This window comes from Mercenaria mercenaria, chromosome 12 (genome assembly GCF_021730395.1).
Source record: "Mercenaria mercenaria strain notata chromosome 12, MADL_Memer_1, whole genome shotgun sequence".
Taxonomy (NCBI): Eukaryota; Metazoa; Mollusca; class Bivalvia; order Venerida; family Veneridae; genus Mercenaria; species Mercenaria mercenaria.
In genome coordinates, this window is record NC_069372.1 from 70347934 (window position 1) to 70368119 (window position 20186).

The following is a 20186-nucleotide window of genomic DNA, read 5'->3' on the forward strand; positions in this document are numbered from 1 at the left end:
GTGTTTTTGTTAATAATAAAGGGACGTTTTCCATGTAATTGTTCATGTTTTAATCTAAAAGTATGTGGAAATTTTATTATTATAAGCTTGTGCTAAATTTTTCTTTGTCCATCTGTTAGGTTAACTTTATATTCAATATAATTGATGTCATTATATATAATTTATATTTATTTTATTTAAACAATAACAAGTTCATTTCCAATAGTATTTATTTCAACTGTTTCTTCATACAATACAATTGCGTAAACACGAATATTAGCTGCTGGTGGAATATTTAATTTAGCTGTTAATGTAATATGCTTAGGATCTTCTGTTATTACTTCCTTTTTATATTCCAAGTTAAAATGAATAAATCCAAATAATCTAGAAAAATTTGATCTATTTAGCAGGCTTCCAGTAGTCTTATTATTTTGTTTATAATAATAATTAATTACATCATCATATATTCTTGATATACTTGTGTATTCTGTTTCTGGATAAAAAAACACCATTACCAACTTCAAGACGACAAGATTCCAATGTACAATTATAATTATTAGCATTTACCTTAAATGTATCCAACAGGTGTGGATTATGTTGTTGTGAATTACTTTTGTCAGGTCGTTGTAAATAAACAAATACATGTTGTGGTTTTGTTACACCAGCTGTTATTCTAAAGCTTATATTATTTTGTTGTGTATCAGTTGATTGCGTCACCATTTCCCTAAGGTATGTCCATCTTGCTTTTGTAAATCTTTCAGAAATTAAATTAAGTCCAAATTCATTAAAAACCAAACGTGGAACCCATAGAATTAATTTTGTTACAATTACTCTACCAGCATCAGCAGCATTAGCTCTAAAAATTAATTCATCATCATCTGTCAGCTGTAGTGTTATTTGAATTTGACTTGGAGGTATAATATTAGTTTCTAAACCCTGAAAAAATGAATAATTATTTAATGGAATTTTAGCATTTACCTCATTACCACCTTGGATTAATAACTTCCTAGTAGCAAAACCTTTATTATATTCAGCTTGGTCATCCCTACTTTCAGCAACACCAGTAGCATCTAAAGAGATAAATTCATTTGTTCCAGTTGATTCTGCATAATCATTAGATAATTCAACTAAATTTTTTACATTTATTACTTTGTATAAATTATTACAATCATATACAATTCTTCCATTTTGTTTAACCACTAACTGATCAATTAATGAAGCGGCATTATTAATTAGAGCAATTTGGTCTCCATCAGCATAATTATTACCATTAGCAAGCTTATTTACTTTAAAACTTACTTCAAAATAACCATTAAACCAATCAAAATATGAACTTCTATCATTAATTGTAAAGTGATATCCGTTTTTTTGTTGCTTAACATTATTTCCCAAGACAGATATTAAAGCTGTATCTAATTGAATAGGAGTTAATTCATATCTTTCACAATTTTGTTTTGTTCTAAACATGGATATATTATATATTATTTTATTTTTTTATTAAAGTTAAAACTTTAGTTTTTATTAAAGTTAAAACTTTAGTTTTTATTAAAGTTAAAACTTTAGTTTTTAAAAATTAATCTGTTAATACGTTTACGTTGAGTTGAAGTTCCAGGTCCTGACAATATTCTATTTATTCTCATATGAATATCCTCCTCTTTATCATTATTATTTTTATTATTTTTACTGTTATTCTTTTCTTGTAATTCCTTAGCAATTAAATTACCAACTGCCGGAGCAGGTTTCTTTTTAAATTTTTCAACAATTTTATTAGCAGCTAAATTTCCAACTTCTGTTCCAACCTTTTTTGTTCCACTTTCTAGTGCTGCTTTTCCTGCTGTTTCCAAAGCTTTTTTTTCCAGCTGTGCTAATTGAAGATGCAACTCCGCTTGAAAACAATTTCGTTAAAGTGTCAAAGATACCTGTTCCGTGTATGATTTCTTTTCCTGTGTGAGCATCAACATAAATAAATATTCCTTTATTTTTGTCATAAACCTTTTTGTACATTATATAAAACTAAAATTTATAATTTCATATTTCTTTTAATATTAGTGTAAAACTTGTTTCAACCTCATTAAAATTAATTATTCTACCAAATACATCTGTAATATATATTCTAATTGAATTTATAATATATTTATTAATTTCAGAATATCCAACTCTTTGTGGTTCTTTGTAAATGGATAAGCTTCTTGTTAAATCTGCAGTACTTAAAGCATAAATAATATCACTGAAATTACCATCTACAAGTGAATTATCAATAAGATCACAATGAATGTAAATTGTATCCACAGAGTTAGTTATATTTGGTGTTGTAGTTCCCCATTCAGTTTTGTTTAAAGCTTTTTTCTCAAATCCAAGCAATGTATGAAAACTTGACATTCCTAAATCCAACATAAAATTATCTTTAATTGAAATCAAAATCTTAAAACTACTTAAATCAAATTCCAAACTTATTGGAGCAATGTCTGATTTATCAAATTCATAATCATCATTACTTATTAATGTTTCCCTAATATAATTATTAATATCTGTGTAACTGTAAGAACCATTTGTAAATATGTTATCTTTCCAATCCTTACCATTATTATAACGAATTCTTTTATTATCATATTCATCACTAATATTATGCCAAGAGTAGGTCATAGTGTTAATACTATCCAAACCAACAACATAAGTTTTATTTTTATCTAAAATTAAAGAACGACTAAATCTGATTGTCAAATCACTCGGAGTATTTTTATTATCTTTAACTGTTTCAGAACTTAATACTATTTTTTGTTCCATTTATATATTCAAGAAAAATATTTTTCATATAACATTTCATGTTGTTCTGGTAAGAGTGAATTCATTTTAATAATTGATCTACTACCCTAATACCTTCATTTTTTAGTTCTTCATTATTATTTCCAGCATCAATTGAACCACAAATTAACTCCAACTCATTAACCAATTCTTTTGGATTACATGGACAAACGTCATAACCTTGTCCTCTAATTACTTTTTTAAATTTCATAGATCTTTTATTGATAGGTAATCCTGACTTTTCTGTTAATTCTTTAAATATTTTTCTAGAATGAATTGAATGTTTTTTATTATTGTTATATCTTTTATTAATCAAATCAATCAAATCATTACCTACTTCAGTATTAATTACTTCTTTTTCCAGTTCTTTGATCCTTAGCAATTAATTTGTTGTGACCATAAAGTTTATTTAAGTTAATAATTAAATTACCATATTGTCCATTTGGTGAAACTTTATATGGGTTATGATATCTTATTCCTTTTCCCATATACTTTTTCCTTGTTTTAAATATCAATGATTACGTCTCTATATTTTTTTATAATTTTCCGACTTAGCTATAATTGCTTCCTTTTGCTTCAGATCGAAATTTGTTTTTGTTTTTCTTTCTAGTTATTACACCAGATTCATTACCCAATTTTTTTATATCCTTTGATGCCTTTTCTATGATATTTTCTACTTCTTCTCTAGTCATTTTTTCATCTGGATCTTTAGATTTGCTGTGAAAAAAATCAAACACTTCTTGCGGCGTATAATATTGTTTTTCATCTAAAAGATCTAAATCAATATCTTTATTAAAATTAACTGTAAATTCTTTTGGTCTTGCTCCCAATTCTTCTTCTAATTCTTCTGATTCTTCAGGAAATTCTCTAGTGTCTTCAAACTCATCATCTTCATCATCCAAACCCATATGATCTTTCGGCGGTAATAATCGTATTGGTTCTTGGAATAGCTCTTCCAACCCTTTTAGATTTTCTGCTTCTTGTATCTTATCAGCAAACTGTTCTGGAATTAATGCCAGTTGTTCTTTAATTCCAGGTAATGCTTTTAACTGACTTGATAATTGTTCTTTTTGACTTTCTATTCCTTCAGTAATTGGCTTATAAATTTCAGTATTCATGTCCCGATTTGTAGCTTTTCTTATTTTTTCTCTCATTATTTCTTCTCTAAGAGCTCTCATCTTTTGCCCGACTAATTTTTTTCTTATTCTTATTTCATTAAGTTTTGATTGCATTTATATAATAATGTAATATAATGTAAGATAATGTATTATTATATATAATTGGAAATTCCAAATTATGATACAAAAAGTGATAAATCTAATAACTTTAAACAATTTAAGCAATATCTCTTTATGCCAGATTCATGTTTTAGAATGTTAATATGTGGATCTTCTGGATCTGGAAAAACAAATACATTAATGCATATACTTCGAAAACCTCTTATATATTATGATAAATTATACTTATATGCTAAAAAACTTAGAACAATCTAAATATCAAGATTTAATTAACAACTTAAGTCAAATTGCAAAAAAAAAAAAAATAAAGTAGATCCAAATGAAATACTTGAATATTCAGCTGATCCCAACCAAATTGAACCTTGTGAGAATCTTGAATCAGAAAAACAAAAAGTAGTAATATTTGATGATTTTGTATGTGAAGATAAAAAGGTTCAAAATGAAATAACAAAATACTTTATTCAAGGACGTCACAAAAACTGTTGTGTTATTTATTTAAGTCAGTCTTACTATAAAACACCAAAAGATATCCGAATTAACTGTTCACATTATATTTTATTTGAAAGTCCAGGTAAACGAGAAAATGATATGATTTGTAATGAACAAATATTAAACCCTAAATCTTTTGCTAATGCAACAATCAAAAATATGATTTCTTATATATTGACAAACCAAGGAAGTTTTTTAGAAAAAACTTTACTGGTAATATATAATAATTATATAATGGGAGTTTTTAATGATGTAAAACAAATAAGTGAACCAGGTAGTATAAGTAAAGTTAAATTTGATATTGATTTAAGTGATTATGCTACTAAAAAACAATTCAAAAAACTTAAAAAGGAAACGGAATCTTCACAAAAATAAGGAACTTGATAACACAATGAACAGAGCATTAGATATGGGAGGTAATAACCTTATAAACCTAGGAGATCCAGATAAACCCAACGATGCAGTTTCAAGACGATTTATGTTTAAAAAAGTTCAAAGTGTAATAGATAACTATAATCTTGAAGACATCAAATCTATAAAACAAACACTAGAAGCAGAAGTAAAGAATATTGAAGAATTAACAAAAGACTTAAAAAACAATTCATTATTAATAGTTGAATTACAAGATAAAATTGAAAAAGAAATGAAAGCTATGGTTGATTCTATTAAAGAACTTGAAGAGAAATCTGATTTGACAGATGACAACATAAAGAAAGTATTTAGAACCAATTTTGAAAAGTTATACAATCAAGTTCAAGAATTAAAAGATAGTATGATTAAACATGAAGAACTAAAAGACAAGATTATTGAAGCTGAGAAAAAGTTACAAAATATGTATCAGTTAGAAATCAGAACAGAAATAAATAAACTAAATACTGAAACTGAAAATAAGCATAAAGATTTATTAGAATTAATTTCAAATAAACTTGCAGAATATAAATCTGAACTGGAAAAGGCAGCTTCACAAAGGGGTAATGATCATGACACAGCATTAGATAACCTTAAAAAAGAAATTAATTCTAAAATAGATGAGTTTAAAAAACAAATTCGAGTTTGGATTAGTACTGTTGACAACCGTCATAATTTAAAGTATGCAGACTTAAGTAATATTACAAAAAAATTACAAGAAGATATTAATGAATTTAATGTTAAAGTTGAAAAACATAAAAATGAACTGGACTTTGTAGTTGAAAAATCAGTTAAACAAGGAGAATCAATTACTGCTAATGCTAAAGCAATTAACACAATTAATGATCAGCTAGAAAATTTTAAGAAACAACTTCAGAACTTGATTAGTACTGTTGACACACGTCACAATATAAAGTACGCAGACTTAAGTAAACTTACAGGTTTATTACAAAAAGATATCAACGAATTTAATGATAAAATTAAAAAAATAACAAATGATCTTGACTCTGTAGTTGAAATATCAGCTAAACAAGGAGAATCAATCACTGCTAATACCCAAGTAATTACTGCTAATACTAAAGCAATAACCACCAATGTTGAAGAAATTACCACTAATACCCAAGAAATTACAAAAGTAAAAAATGTTTTTTCTAAAACAAGAAAGGCGTTGTTGACAATTTATCTGCTTCTGAAGTTGCTACAACAAAACGACTTGATGATTTAGCTGAAATAATTCTTCAACTTAAAAAGAAAGATAAAAAAATAAAAGAAGAATTTGAAAAAGAAATAGAAAAAGTAAAACATGAAGTGTTTCTCTTTGAATACTTTAATAAAAGTTTTTATGATTACGTAAAAATGACAAAGTATTTTGACCGTCGGGGTGCCTGGATATATTCAACATATGAAGATATGACCGGTTTGAACTATTTAAATGCATTTGAATTAAAACCTGGAATTATTGTAGATTATAAAGATTTTATACACATAGACCAAGAATATAAACTAGCTGTACCAGATGTGCTTTTGAAGGGTGTGTTTTTAGTCGAAAAAACTGGAATTTATATAATAGATATTAATATTTTATTAACGGGGACCAGGCCTATAGGTGAACCGGATCAACCGATTAAAAGTCCAATATCACATTTTATATTTAGATGGCGGAATGATTTGGAGCGGATTAATAATCCATTTTTTAGTTTATTTGGTGGTATATTTGAAAATGTAAATATAGCAGCTGAGGACTTTGACACTGATCAGTTAATATCTATGTATAAGAAAAAAATTAAAATTTATTTAACACAAGGGACAGTGTTTGACATTCATCCTTATAACGATTCAACATCTACAAAAGTAATATTTTCGCTTTTGGCGGATAGTTACATTAGATTCTACATATCGGATGAATATGCATTTTATGATAGAAACAAACTTTTGAGTTAAAAACTTTAATTAAAACTTTAATTAATTACTGTGTAAATAAAGTAAATCTATTTTTAGTAACGTTTACAATGTAAACGTCTATTTTTAGTAACGTTTACAATGTAAACGCCTATTTTTAGTAACGTTTACAATGTAAACGCCTATTTTTAGTAACATTTATTTTTAGTAACGTTTACAATATAAACGTCTATTTTTAGTAACGTTTACAATGTAAACGTCTATTTTTAGTAACGTTTACAATGTAAACGTCTATTTTTAGTAACGTTTACAATGTAAACGCTTATTTTTAGTAACATTTATTTTTAGTAACGTTTACAATGTAAACGCCTATTATTAGGAACTAAGCGTAACACAACACGGCTCAATGATATAAAAGTTGAAACCGGTTTTATATAGTGTATATTCTTTATTATAATAGTGTTATGGTTTTGAAATTATCATAATTTTATTTTTCATGTGTTATAATTTATTCAATTACTTTTTGTTTTTAAATAATAACAACTCCTAAAGTAATTTTATTCTTCCAATATTAATTAAAATAATTTGTATGAATTTCAGTTATCAAAGGGAGATATTACTTGTTTTTTTAATTTCAATTATTAAAGGGGGATAGATTTGTAAATAACCTGACCTTGTTATATTTGTTATATTTAGCATTTGGTTTTCCCGGTCTGTGTTATTTTTAGTTTGAAATTTTCTTGTTTCATGGATAATTATTAATGTATTTATTGGTATTGTGTACATTTTGTGTCATTTCTAATGTCTTTAACAGTTGTTTTATCTATGTAGAAGGATTACAAACAAGGAAGTAAAAGAGTGATTTAAACAGAAAATAAATGTGGTCTAAATTCAACCACATTATATTTTACTTCCTGTATGTTATATTAGACCAAACTTATTCTACATTTTGTCTCCCGGTGTAGTGTTTAAAGATTATTTAAAAGTTTTTAAGTGGAAACTATTTTTAAATAAAGACATATGTTTTCTTCATTTTAAATCATCTTTAATTAAATCATCTTTAGTTAAATCAGAGGTTTTTACTGGGTTTAAAACCTGTGGATTTTAAATTGTCCGGCATTAGTTGGTTCGGGCCGAGGACTGAATGTTAAATTAGATGAAACTGTTCCAGAACCATCCTTTCTTATACTACTCCCATAACACTGAATTGAATTTTGACAGAATTATGCCCCTTTTTAACTTAGAATTTTTGGTTAAAATTTTTGATAAAGTCAAATATCTCTGTTACTATTAAAGCTTTTGACTTGAAACTCAAAATAGTTATTTACTATCAAAATCTACACCAGGATACACAATTCTCATAACTGTAATTTGAATTTTAACAGTTATGCCCCTTTTTAACTTGGATTTTTTTTTACTGGCAAAGCTCAAATTCAGAGTCAAGCACTGAGAAAAGTCGAGCGCGCTGTCTTACGGACAGCTCTTGTTATACTTGAACATAGTGATGTACATTGAATTTTCTTATATTACTGCTTGAGAACATAAATGTTTAATGATAGTTCAGATTGAAACAGTAACTGTTTTTTCGTTTCGCGGTACTGTAAAATAGTTAAGAGAAACTAATAAATAAATTATTGTCATTTTTCTTTACGTCTATTCTTTCAGAGGTATGAAACAGCTTGATCTAGATCTTCCGGGCGTGTTGGCGGAACAGGTCTCCACGATACCTGAGCTGTTGAGAGAAACAAAGAGTATTGCACGCATTGTTGGCATTTCGTTATCAACAGTTCATTTTATTTTAAAGAAAATCTTGAAAGTTAGAAAGATTTCTGCTAAGTGGGTACCTCATCTTTGGGACGACCAAAACAAAAAGGCTACGTGTTGAAACTGCCAAAAGATTACTAAAAGTGTTTAACTTACCAAAATACGACAAAAAAGGTGATGAAACCTGGGTGCATTATTTTGAACCTGTCAGAAAGGTTGGGAACAAAATATGGGCCACCAAACATGGCCAGGTGCCAATAATTGCTTAACGCACTTTGAGCGCAAAGAAAGAGTTGTATGCCATATTCTTCTCCAGCGAAGGTATAGCAGTACAGATTCCAGTACAAAGGGGTAGAAGTGTGACTGGTAGGTACTACAGTGACGTTATCTTGAAAACAAGTATGCTCACGGGCAGAATGTCAAGCCTGCAAGCGGTCAAGTGTGACCTTGACATTAAACCTAGGGACCTGGTTCTTGCGCATGACACTCTGTCTCATAATGGTGAACATTCATGCCAGAATACATCACAATTCCACCATGCATGAAGAAGAAATGCTCCGTACAAACTTCAATTTGACATTTGACCTCCGATTGTGACATTGACCTTTGAGACAGGAAAATGGGGTTTGCGCATGACACGCCTCTTCCTTGAGGTAAACATTCATGCCAACTATAAACAAGATTGGTCCATGCATGTCAAAGTTGTGGTCCGAACAAAATTGGTCGCACGCAAGCACATACACCGAACCGCCAAAAGTGGCGACTATATCGAGCTCACCGCAAGCGGGCTCGGCAAAAATTAAAGAAGTACTACAAGAAACGCCGCCCAGTCATAGGTACAAACATGTTCGACTGTTGCATGACAATGCTCTAGCGCACACTTCTAGTACAGTAACAGTTTTTGAAGTCGGAGAGAGTTACTGTGCTACCACATCCACCTTATTCCCCAGATCTGGCGCCATGCGACTTCTTTCTGTTTTCAAAACTGAAAAACTTCTTTTCTGGTCGTAGATATCGATCGCGACCAGCTCTCGGTTCTGCTGTCCATCAGTACCTCCATAGTATACTAAAATCAGTCTACCGTGACGCTTTCTGGAAGTAGATCCATTTACTAAAATTATGCCTTTCTCACCACGGGGGGATATTTTGAGGGTATGAAATGACAACATGCACGTTTCCATCAGTTTTAAATGTTTCAGACCACAACAATACACAATACTTTTCGAACACTCCTCGTTCACAGATAAACTAACAGATAAGTAAGAAAAAATCAACACAGTGGGCACCGCCCAAGACACACACGCAAACACACATATACAAAAGCAGGAAGGAACAACAGTTTGGCATCGCCCAAGGACGGCCGGCAGCCAACAATACGGTGGGCACGGAAACTCACTCGGGGGCGCCAACAACAAACCAGACAGCATACGCCACACAAGATACGACCCTAACAGAAACAAGTTGAAAATAGGGGCACCACCTTGAAACGGTCAGTTACCTATATAAAGGAAACTGGCCGGTTTAAACGCATTTATGGCTTGCCAAACTCGTACGTACCCTATTTTCCACAAGTTAGACGTTGGAATTACCTTACCTTCCAAGGCGTTTTATGTTGCTCTGTACAAACTGCTTATACGCCTAGGCCAGTAGTGAACGCGTTTTACAGTAAAAGATGGTTTCATGATTTGACTATCAATCTTATACGGATAGTAATCATCGAATCCTTTGGATGATGCGAAACGAAAACTTGCAAAACCTGTTTATAAAAAGGCCCAAATGACTGTTGAATTGTTGCAAAAATACGGTAGTATACTAGTATATAAAGAAATAATATATAATGTATCAAAGAGAATTTTTAAGAAGCGTTGTTGTTAAAATTAAAAAGTGATAATTATGTTTTCCAAGGTTATACGAGTATGTGTATTTTCTTTGAATTAGGTAAAACTTGTTAATTTCAAGAATCGCTATGTTGTTTATATCTAAAACGTGCAACTATTTTTGTTTCCAGTATTTAATTTGGAAAAATATCTTTATGAACTACAATTGATCCAAGTTCAATCTTAATTTGAATTAAGACCCATTCTCTTCACTCAGTCCGTCAGTTAATCTCCGTTCTATACCAAAATCAATATAAAATATTGTGTTGTGTTTTCTTTTCAATTATTTCTGTGTTTGCATGGGAAATGTGATTTTCGTCGATTGAGCATAGGGATTTAAAACTGATTTTTCTTGTCAGGTCTTAGCTAGCTAAAGTTTTTCGCACGAAATTTTGCAGTTTTTCGCGGTTTCAAACTATTGAGTGTTGAGCGTAACTTGCCGACAGACGTATTTTGCTTTATTCTATTTCAGTTTTGACAAGGCTATGTAAAATAACAGTTTTTGTGTAATGTCATGAAGAGAATCATCATTCAACAATGATTAAATTTATGTTAGAGATTGATACATAAAAAGAATTAATATTTTTGTTGGCAATCTACCTAATAGTGTTATGAGACGTTTGTCAGATGCTTGTACAACTATTGTATGTTGTCGGAGTTTCTACATGTACTAGTATGTAATTTTCCTTTGAGAAGGTGTGAGGCCAGTCTCCCTAAATAATTGCTAACAGGAGGGGGATCTCGTTAGGCCTTTAAACGTATTAATAGGTAAGATCTGTGAGACAACCCGCTCTTGAGAGGAAAAACAATTTGCAGTCGCGTCTTGACGTGGCGTCGCCTTTCCCCCGTACGTACTTTAATCATTTATCGGTGTATATTAATTCTAAAAGTATTGTTTAACGAGAAATCTACCTCGAACACATATCTTTTTCATTCCATTAATTTAAAGAATATATATACATGACTGAAGAATGAAAAAATCACAGCCAGAAAAAATATGAGAAGAGATATGAAAACCACTGAATGGGAGAAATTTTAAAATATTTGCTAATTACAGATTTAAAATTATTTTTTAAACATTTGGTAACATCCAAAATGATTTTTCGTTATATATGTGTACAAAAAAAAATCAAACCATTTCACCTAAATTATAGTGGCAGAAACTATTTTCCATGATAAATGCATGTACCGCTATTGGGCGTTTTCATAACAATAAAAGACGACAATTATGCAAAAATATCTGTTTTCCAAAGATAAAGTCTTCACTCTTTATCAAGACAAAAATATTGATGTAAGGTCTTGAGCCTCTACAAATGATAAAGAATACAAAGCAAAGTAATTTATTTCACCTTTTTTCGCAAATGTAATGTTCTGTTCTGGTGCATATAGCATCTCCCCATTGGTAGTTTCTGGATGGAGCATAAACCACACAATCTTCATCCCCAGCACCGTCTGGCTCACCAGTTCCCCAGTTTGAGAATGAGTCTTTGGTCATTACTTGTAAGCTTGTTTCCCAGACATATTGGCCTTCCACTAACTTATCAGTAAGGCCTATCCACCAGTAGTCTATCAAACACATGTTTGAAATTCAGTCGATGATTTAATCAAATACCTTACATAGTATTTAGTTTTGAACATTGTTGAAGCTTTGTTAGATATACTCGTATCATATTCCAATGCTTGTTATGTTTAGCTGTGAGCTTACTTAAAAGGGATTTTGTTTTCATAAAGTCTGTAAGAAAGTTAAACAGGTAATATGTGCAGTGTATCCTACCCATATTAAACACGAATAACTATTTTCTATTCATTTTCTTTGTATTTATTTATATATTTCTTTTCGGTTAAAATACTTGTGAGACAGAATCTAGATGCACTAAAACAGTTAGCTATCATAACTTTTGAAACAGACATAACGAATATTCCAATTAGAAACAACATTCGTAATTATAGACTAATGTCAGCATCATATAATTACCTCTCAAAAAGTAATTTTGCATAAACAAAATGACGTTTCTGTTAATTTTTCAGGGATAGATATGGTAAAGGGCTGTTACTTGGAAATTCAACTTCTTAATTTGACTTAATCGGCTATTAAGTAGAAATTATCACAGTAAATGAATTCTTAATATCTATTTTATATACTGATATTTAATACACCTATACATGCATGAATAATACGTATAGACAAAGCAATTTCAGTAAAATAAAAGTGGCTCGCACAGTTATACTGTTTTGAAAAAAACAACGGACAAAACTCTCAATGAAAACAACTTGAAAAATCAATTTCACCGATACCAACAACTACATTCCCTTAATGCCAAACTTGCCATACTTGGAACAATTGAATAAACGACTACCTTCCTAAATGTATAAGTTACATGCTTATATTTATAACATGATTATAAGAAATTAAAAATACGTCTAAAATCATACTTCCTAGAGTGCTGGTCTTTGAGGAAAGATATGCATCTTCGTCAGCCGAATTAACTTCAACCAGCATTGCATCGAAAAGTTTACACGATTGCTAATAAATAGACACATATATAACTTCTATAATAGTCATGTATTACAAATACTATTGCGTATTTGCACAGGAATAAAATGACATTAATGTGACGACACAATATTATAATAAATCGTTTTTGTTAATCTTATTATTCAAATTAAAATGCGTAGTAAACTTATTTCCCAGAGTTTGTCAATCAGCCAGCTGCCACAATCAGACAACTGCCACAATCAGCCAACTGCTGACGTTGACTCTTGAGATATAATATGTATCACCCTACGATTGTGCGATAAACTAATATTTTGTAAAAATGGCTTGTGAATATTGAATATACTTTATATTGTTAATAATGTAAGAACCATTTTAATCAAAAAGAACATAATCCAAACATACGTAGGCCCCTGTCCATGTCTCTTTGTCATGGCTGAAAAAATAACACGATCCTTGATGGGGCTCAAACCCGTCCATGCAAGCAGTTGCACTCATACATCCTGTGAAGCATTTAAATTACCTGAATGAGTAACAAATAAAAGGGTACGCAGCATTTACATTATAAACTGGCATAAATCTTTCAGACAAAGATAATGACAGCAATGTAAAATATCTTTTGTTATTACATTGATGTCTTATCTCACAATGGGCCTATGTCGCCCATCTGAGAAGTACCTCAACCTTTTGACCCTGTTAATTTTGACAATTAAGCAGGTCATCACAATTTATTTAAGCTTTCAGTTCTATTATTTGCTGTGATGATCCCAAAATGCGTGACCATCAGAGGAAACTTGTTTTGTTTAAAACAAAAACTAGTTTAAGCTCTGGTGGTCATGTAAGGGGCTATGCGAAACCCGGAAATGCAAATAAATTACAGACCAAGTTTTGTTAAGACCGGCCAATCCGCCAAGTGAGTCATTAGAAGAAGTTATTTGTTTCTATTTTTAACTCTTCCGATATCTAAAAGGGGTCGGGCAAAGCCATTGTAACGACTTTGAGAGATCCATACAAGAGTAAGTGAGTTGGGTTTTACGGCGAATCGACACAAAATGGTCCTATATCGCCGAGAAGAAATCATATTGCAAACGCCAACTGTAAAACATAAACACTGATGTAAAAATGTAAAGCATACCCAAAAACATCCATGTAAAAATGTAAAGAACACTATGAGTAATGTAAAACATATCTAAAAACATCCATGTAAAAATGTAAAGCATATCTAAAATCAGTTATGTAAAAATGTATATACGTGTGTGTTAAAATATCAGCTGCAAACATGATAATATTGCAAGACGTAAACACAAATATGAAATGTTAGATTTTTTGATATATTCCTACAAGAACGATTCTGACTGACTGCGAGGATTCAACAGGGTCATGTGATGACGTTTAACGATTTCTCCTATTCTTAGCTCTAAAAGCTCCTGAAAATGGAAATGAACCAAGCGAAACCAGTTGAATATACGTAAAAGAGGTTTTTGTCAGGATCCTTCTGATAAGGTATGATGTAAGTCTTAGAGGAGAAAATGTTGACGCTGTACGACGGGCAATGGACGACGGACGCAGGACGCCGGATCATCCATCTAAATTATAGCTACGTTGAAGAAAAATTAGGTGAGAATATGGTGTGTGGAAATGTTCTTTTCAAGAGATGCTGGCAACATCGCTATTTTGTGTACAACACCGTACAAAGTCAAATCTTCATATTACATAAGAACATATTATTCTTGAAAAGTAAAATCAGTCTTAACGAACGTAACACATTAAAGCGTTATGGATTATCTACGTACAACAATCGAAAGGAGCGTCCATTGTACATGATAAAAAAAAAACGCCCAGCCTCCCAAAGGATAAGCTCTTAGGTTAAATAAGGTGCATTTATTGCTGATTCTAGTAGTAGAGAGACGCCCAATCCTACAATCCCTGCTACGCTTGTGTATTTACATCTTAGATAGTAGACACAAAGAGTCCTTATTCTTAACATCAATTATAGTTTTCTACACTTTTAAACAAGATATTTTACAGACCTTGCAGCTTTAATAAAACAGTATTGTAGGAATAATAAATTTACCTTTTACGAATAGTAAAACAGGAAGAAAAGCCAACAACATATTGCTCTAATGTCTTCAAACTTTAAAGCCTAAATTTTATAAAAGCTTGCTTATCTAGTCAGAAAGGTCACATAAGGTTGGTGTGCTATCTAATGTCTTGTTAGCAATAATAGGATCGTCTAATTATAGACGAGTAACGGAAAGTTTCGTAATAATACAATCGTTCAGATTTACATTTATAATTACCAATGTCACGTTCACTTTTGCGTAGTGTAGAGAGCGGAGCGGAGTCATAGCTCATATTTTAGGCTATTTCCTTGATAAAAGGTACTTGTTCTTGAAATGATTTGTTTCATATATACTTTTTGCTTTTGTTTAATTACCATTTTAAGTTAAAAATTGTCACTTGATAAAAATTCCATGTGTAAACTTTTTATGTAAATCCTAGCAATCAAATTATGCTTAAAGGTCCATAATGCTTTAATTTTTTTATTTTAAAACCAGGTGAAACAGCTTTCCAAATATATGTTATACGTACTTACATGGTTAGAAAAGCACTACATTAAATATTGCACATGACTGTTATAGTTAGGAGGTAATAAAACTCAATAGATCCAATAAAACATTTTAGTATATTCAGCAATTTTCAAACCTTAAACAAATGTTAAAGATAGTAATTATCAGAAATAGGGTTCAACAAGAAATAATTTATCTTATGTTCATAACGGAAAATATGGCAGGCACATTTTAAACAAAGGCATTATGAGCCTTTAACAGCTTCGGTAGCCTAGTGGAAGAACGCTCACTTTTAGTACGGGAAGTCACGTGTTCGCTCCCTGGCCGAATCATATCAAAAACATTGAAAAATGCTGGTCTAGTAGCTTCCTCGCATGGCGCTCAGCAATAGGACTGATCAGGCCAGTGTGAGTATGTGACTAGATGGGGTATCATGTCTGATATTCCAGTGAGACATCACTACAAAGTTGGGCATTTTGCTCAATGCTACAAGTAGACAGCGTCGTATATATGACTGAAAAAAATGTTGAAAAAAAAACTGTTACCCCGAACGCACAAATTATACTTAAAATGTACTACCGTAAGAGCCCTAAGTGGCATTTAGTGGCCTTAAAATATATCACCTGACTTGGGCTTACGCCTGCTATATTTCCCAGTTTGGAGTCATGAAGTTTATCCAGTTGATCTGTATGATACAATCCGCTCAGGGTGGTACTAGGGGGTGTTATAGGGGTGGGGGTGGGTGCGGGGGGCACTTATCATTACCTCATGAAGATATTCAAACCGAGTCTGTTATTACTTTTATCGCTTACATTTTCGTGTTTCTAAAGACGTACTAAAAGATTTTCGTTGCTACTACAATAGAGCAGAGCTACTGCCATTACGTCAGAATTCTCTATAATATATCATAATTTGAAAATATAAACATATTAATTCATGTACTTTGTAGCGGCATGTTTATATTAAAAGTAAAATCAAACTAAAAGTTTTCTGACTTCTAACTTGCACACTTCTGACTTCCAACTTCCTGACTTTCGACTTCTGATTTTCAACTTTCACACTTCTTACTTCCGACTTCTTGACTTCCTACTTCTAACTTCTAAGTTCCACACTCCTGACTTTCGACTTCTGATTTCAAACTTCCACACTTCTTACTTCCTTCTTCTAACTTCCGCACTTCCTTCTTCTAACTTCCGCACATCTGACTTCCAACTTCTGATTTCCAACTTCCACACTTCTTACTTCCGACTTCTTACTTCCCTCTTCTAACTTCCGCACTTCTGACTTCTAACTACCACACATCTGACTTCCAACTTTCACTCTTTGGAAGACGGAAGTAAGAAGTGTGGAAGTCAGGAAGTTGGAAGACAGAAGTGCGGAAGTTAGAAGTAAAAAGTGCGGAAGTTAGAAGAAGGAAGTAAGAAGTCGGAAGTAAGAAGTGTGGAAGTTGGAAATCAGAAGTCGAAAGTCAGGAAGTTTGATGTCAGAAGTGCGGAAGTTAGAAGTCAGAGGTGTGGAAGTTAGCAGTAGGAAGTCAAGAAGTTGGAAGTGAGAAGTGCAAAAGTTAGAAGTCAGAAGTGGGAAGTACGGAAATCAATTGTCGCTCCAGGGCTTCAAAAATACAGCATCAATCTACTAGCAATTCCAAAGCCGAGCTGTAGGCGGTTCAAGTCCTCTAAAATATTTGCATAAAACGCAGGCAGTCAGATCTGACAGTATCTACAGCGCGACACGGCTGCATTTTTGATACGTATGGCAGGTAGATACGGTCGACAAGTACTAATATGACAGGCAGACATTGCTGATAAAATATGGGTACGTTTCGTGATGTATTAAAAGGAAATGACGATATTATATAAGCTTTCTAAACAGTTGCTAATTTGTTTTTTTTGTTTTTTTTTTGACACCGACGTAATCATAAGTCATATGACCTACCAGCTTTCGATGGCGGGAGGAAAACGTTCGGTGCCTCAGGGTATTATTTCAGCACAAGTGGGCACCAAGGTAAATCCATCGTCCATATAAGCCAGCTACACAAGAAAGAACGCAACTCAACGCTAGGTTTCTTACCCACAGCGGTCAGTGAGACGCCATTTAGCCACGGAGGCCCACATTTTTGATGAAGATCTTTTTACAGATTAAAGGATATATTGACTGAATAACGGATCATTTCTTAAAGTTAGACATCGAACATGTGCCAATGAAATTAAGGGATTATAAGGTGAAATGAAATTATAAATTAGGTTCATTAAAGGCATTTTGTATGCTTATATTATTTCACTTTTGGACGAATTTATATACAAGTGCACAAATGTAGTTTGTTCATTGTCACAACAGCACGAGAGTCATCTGGCATGAGGGCTGAGTTACAGATGGGTTTAAACGATATAGACACCACACGTTGCTGTTAACGATGATATAGATTTAACTTCTGTGAGATGTATATTGGGTAAGCTACATGAATTTTAAAGGAAGCAATTTCTTTTTGTGGGAGTAAAGTTGAGCGTGCGCCGACTAGCACTGACTGTCGTCCATTATTTAAAAAATATTTAAATAATAATGGCATATATTTAATTTCAAACTCTATAGTCCTTGTGAGTATACATTGAAATAATAGCAGTTAAAATAATTATTTGATGCGTCGCTTATTTTCGAAAACATAAAAGAAGTAGGCGAATTTTTGGGACAACCCTCGTAGTGGCAGGGTACAATATGTGCTATAGCATTTTTTCTTGGTCTTGTGCCAGTTGTAAAACGTAAAAGCTCATCTATTTGTATGGAACACAATTCTTGCACTCACAATTGCTTTGATAAATGAATGATCCGTCCAGTTATTCAGATTGCCAGACGTGATAATTCATCTACATAGCATGGCTCAAAGTAATATAAATTGATTTACGATTTGGAGTCTTGTTCTTTTATTTATATTAATTGCTGGCGCATATTTTATGAAGAATGAATTATAAGATACGGTATGTCATATCAAAAATGGCTTAGTCTAATTTCGTAGTAGTACGAAATGTGGTATAAATTTGTACAGTGTCTCGCATGTTAACGTCCGCCAAATATAATACGATCAATCTGTAATAAGAAATGGTAAGATTCTTGTAATGTCATTCCCGTACGGTGATCCGTTTGGACAATCGTGACTTTTTATTTAATACTAAACCGCGATGCACGATGGTACGATGACGAAAACGCGATGGCGCGATGGCACGATGATGAAACAACGATGGTACGATGGTGAAAACGCGATGGCACGATGATGAAATCGCGATGTTGCGATGGTACGATTGTGAAATGTCGATGTAATATCACGTTTTCATCATCGTACCATCGCGTTTTCACCATCGCACCATCGCGTTTTCATCATCGTACCATCGTGTCATCGCGTTTTCACCATCGTACCATCGCGTTTTCACCATCGTGCCATCGGGTTATCATCATCGTAACATCGTGGTTTCACCATCTTACCATCGCGTTTTCACCATCGTGCCATCGCGTTTTCACCATCGTGCCATCGCGTTATCATCATCGTACCATCGTGGTTTCACCATCGTGCCATCGCGTTTTCACCATCGTACCATCGCGTTTTTACCATCGTACCATCGCCTTCCGGTTAGAAATGCGTAGTCTCGTACACTTGCACTTTTGTCAACCATAGATGAATGGATCTCAATGTATTTTGTGAGACGAAATTTACCATTTAGATTCTGCTGTTTTGCAAAATGTTTTACAAAATGTTCAGTGCTCAGTTCATTAAACTGTAAAATCTTCAAGGCCACGTCCTTTGTATTTTATGTATGCATGAAAGTAAATAAAAAGCTAGGTGTAATAGTCACATGATATTATTCAAACTCAGCAGATTCTTGTTAGGGTGTAGAAGGAACATAGTGCAATGTGAAAACGAGACTGTATCAAGCCTGTATTTTACTGACACATATACTGTACCACTGCGCATGACCACCGAAAGGTGATGGCACGATGGTGAAAATGCGATGGTACGATGATGAAAACGCGATGACACGATGGTGAAAACGCGATGGTACGATGGTGAAAACGCGATGGTACGATGATGAAAACGCGATATTACATCGACATTTCACCATCGTACCATTGCACCAGCGCGATTTCATCATCGTGCCATCGCGTTTTCACCATCGTACCATCGTTGTTTCATCATCGTGCCATCGTGTTTTCATTATCGTACCATCGTGCATCGCGGTTTAGTATTAAATAAAAAGGCACGATTGTCCAAACGGAACACCGTATTCTTGCGACCCACAAAAGTGGTAGGGTATGTTAAGATGTAAAGTTGTATCGTGTCCCAGTACCGGAATTTCATGTATGTAGCCAAACTAAATGGTAGATTGGTACATTGTTTTCTTTTACTTTTTTAAATATTTTAATGGTGGACTTACCAATTGGCAATATCTTTTAAGACTCTAATAGACCCCATCCGGTTAGATGTATCATGCAGATGTATATTTAGACCTTCATGGCCTGCAAGTAAAGCAGATAATTTTCTCATATAAGCCTTGAATCTTATTTTACTGTAGCTTCCTTGAAGCTATACAAGCAAAGTCAGTCCACTATAGTTTTGTTTGTATTTGAAATAAATGAACAATTAAGTATCTGTCAGACTATTTACTCGAATAATTTTGAT

The 20186-nt window shown here is 32.4% G+C and overlaps 1 protein-coding gene across 1 annotated transcript in view; it reads right to left on the minus strand.

Annotated features, from left to right (window-relative positions):
• The window catches only part of LOC123535033 (perlucin-like), a 30343-nt gene extending 15180 nt beyond the window's left edge, over positions 1–15163 (minus strand). The window contains exons 1-4 of the mRNA XM_045317548.2: positions 15025–15163; positions 13356–13453; positions 12890–12980; positions 11806–12022 (exon numbers count right to left, since the gene is read on the minus strand). Of these exons, the coding sequence (XP_045173483.1) occupies positions 11806–12022; positions 12890–12980; positions 13356–13453; positions 15025–15064 (446 nt within the window). The 5' untranslated portion in view covers positions 15065–15163. The remainder of the gene's footprint in view (positions 1–11805; positions 12023–12889; positions 12981–13355; positions 13454–15024) is intronic.
• Between the last annotated feature and the right edge of the window lie 5023 nt (positions 15164–20186).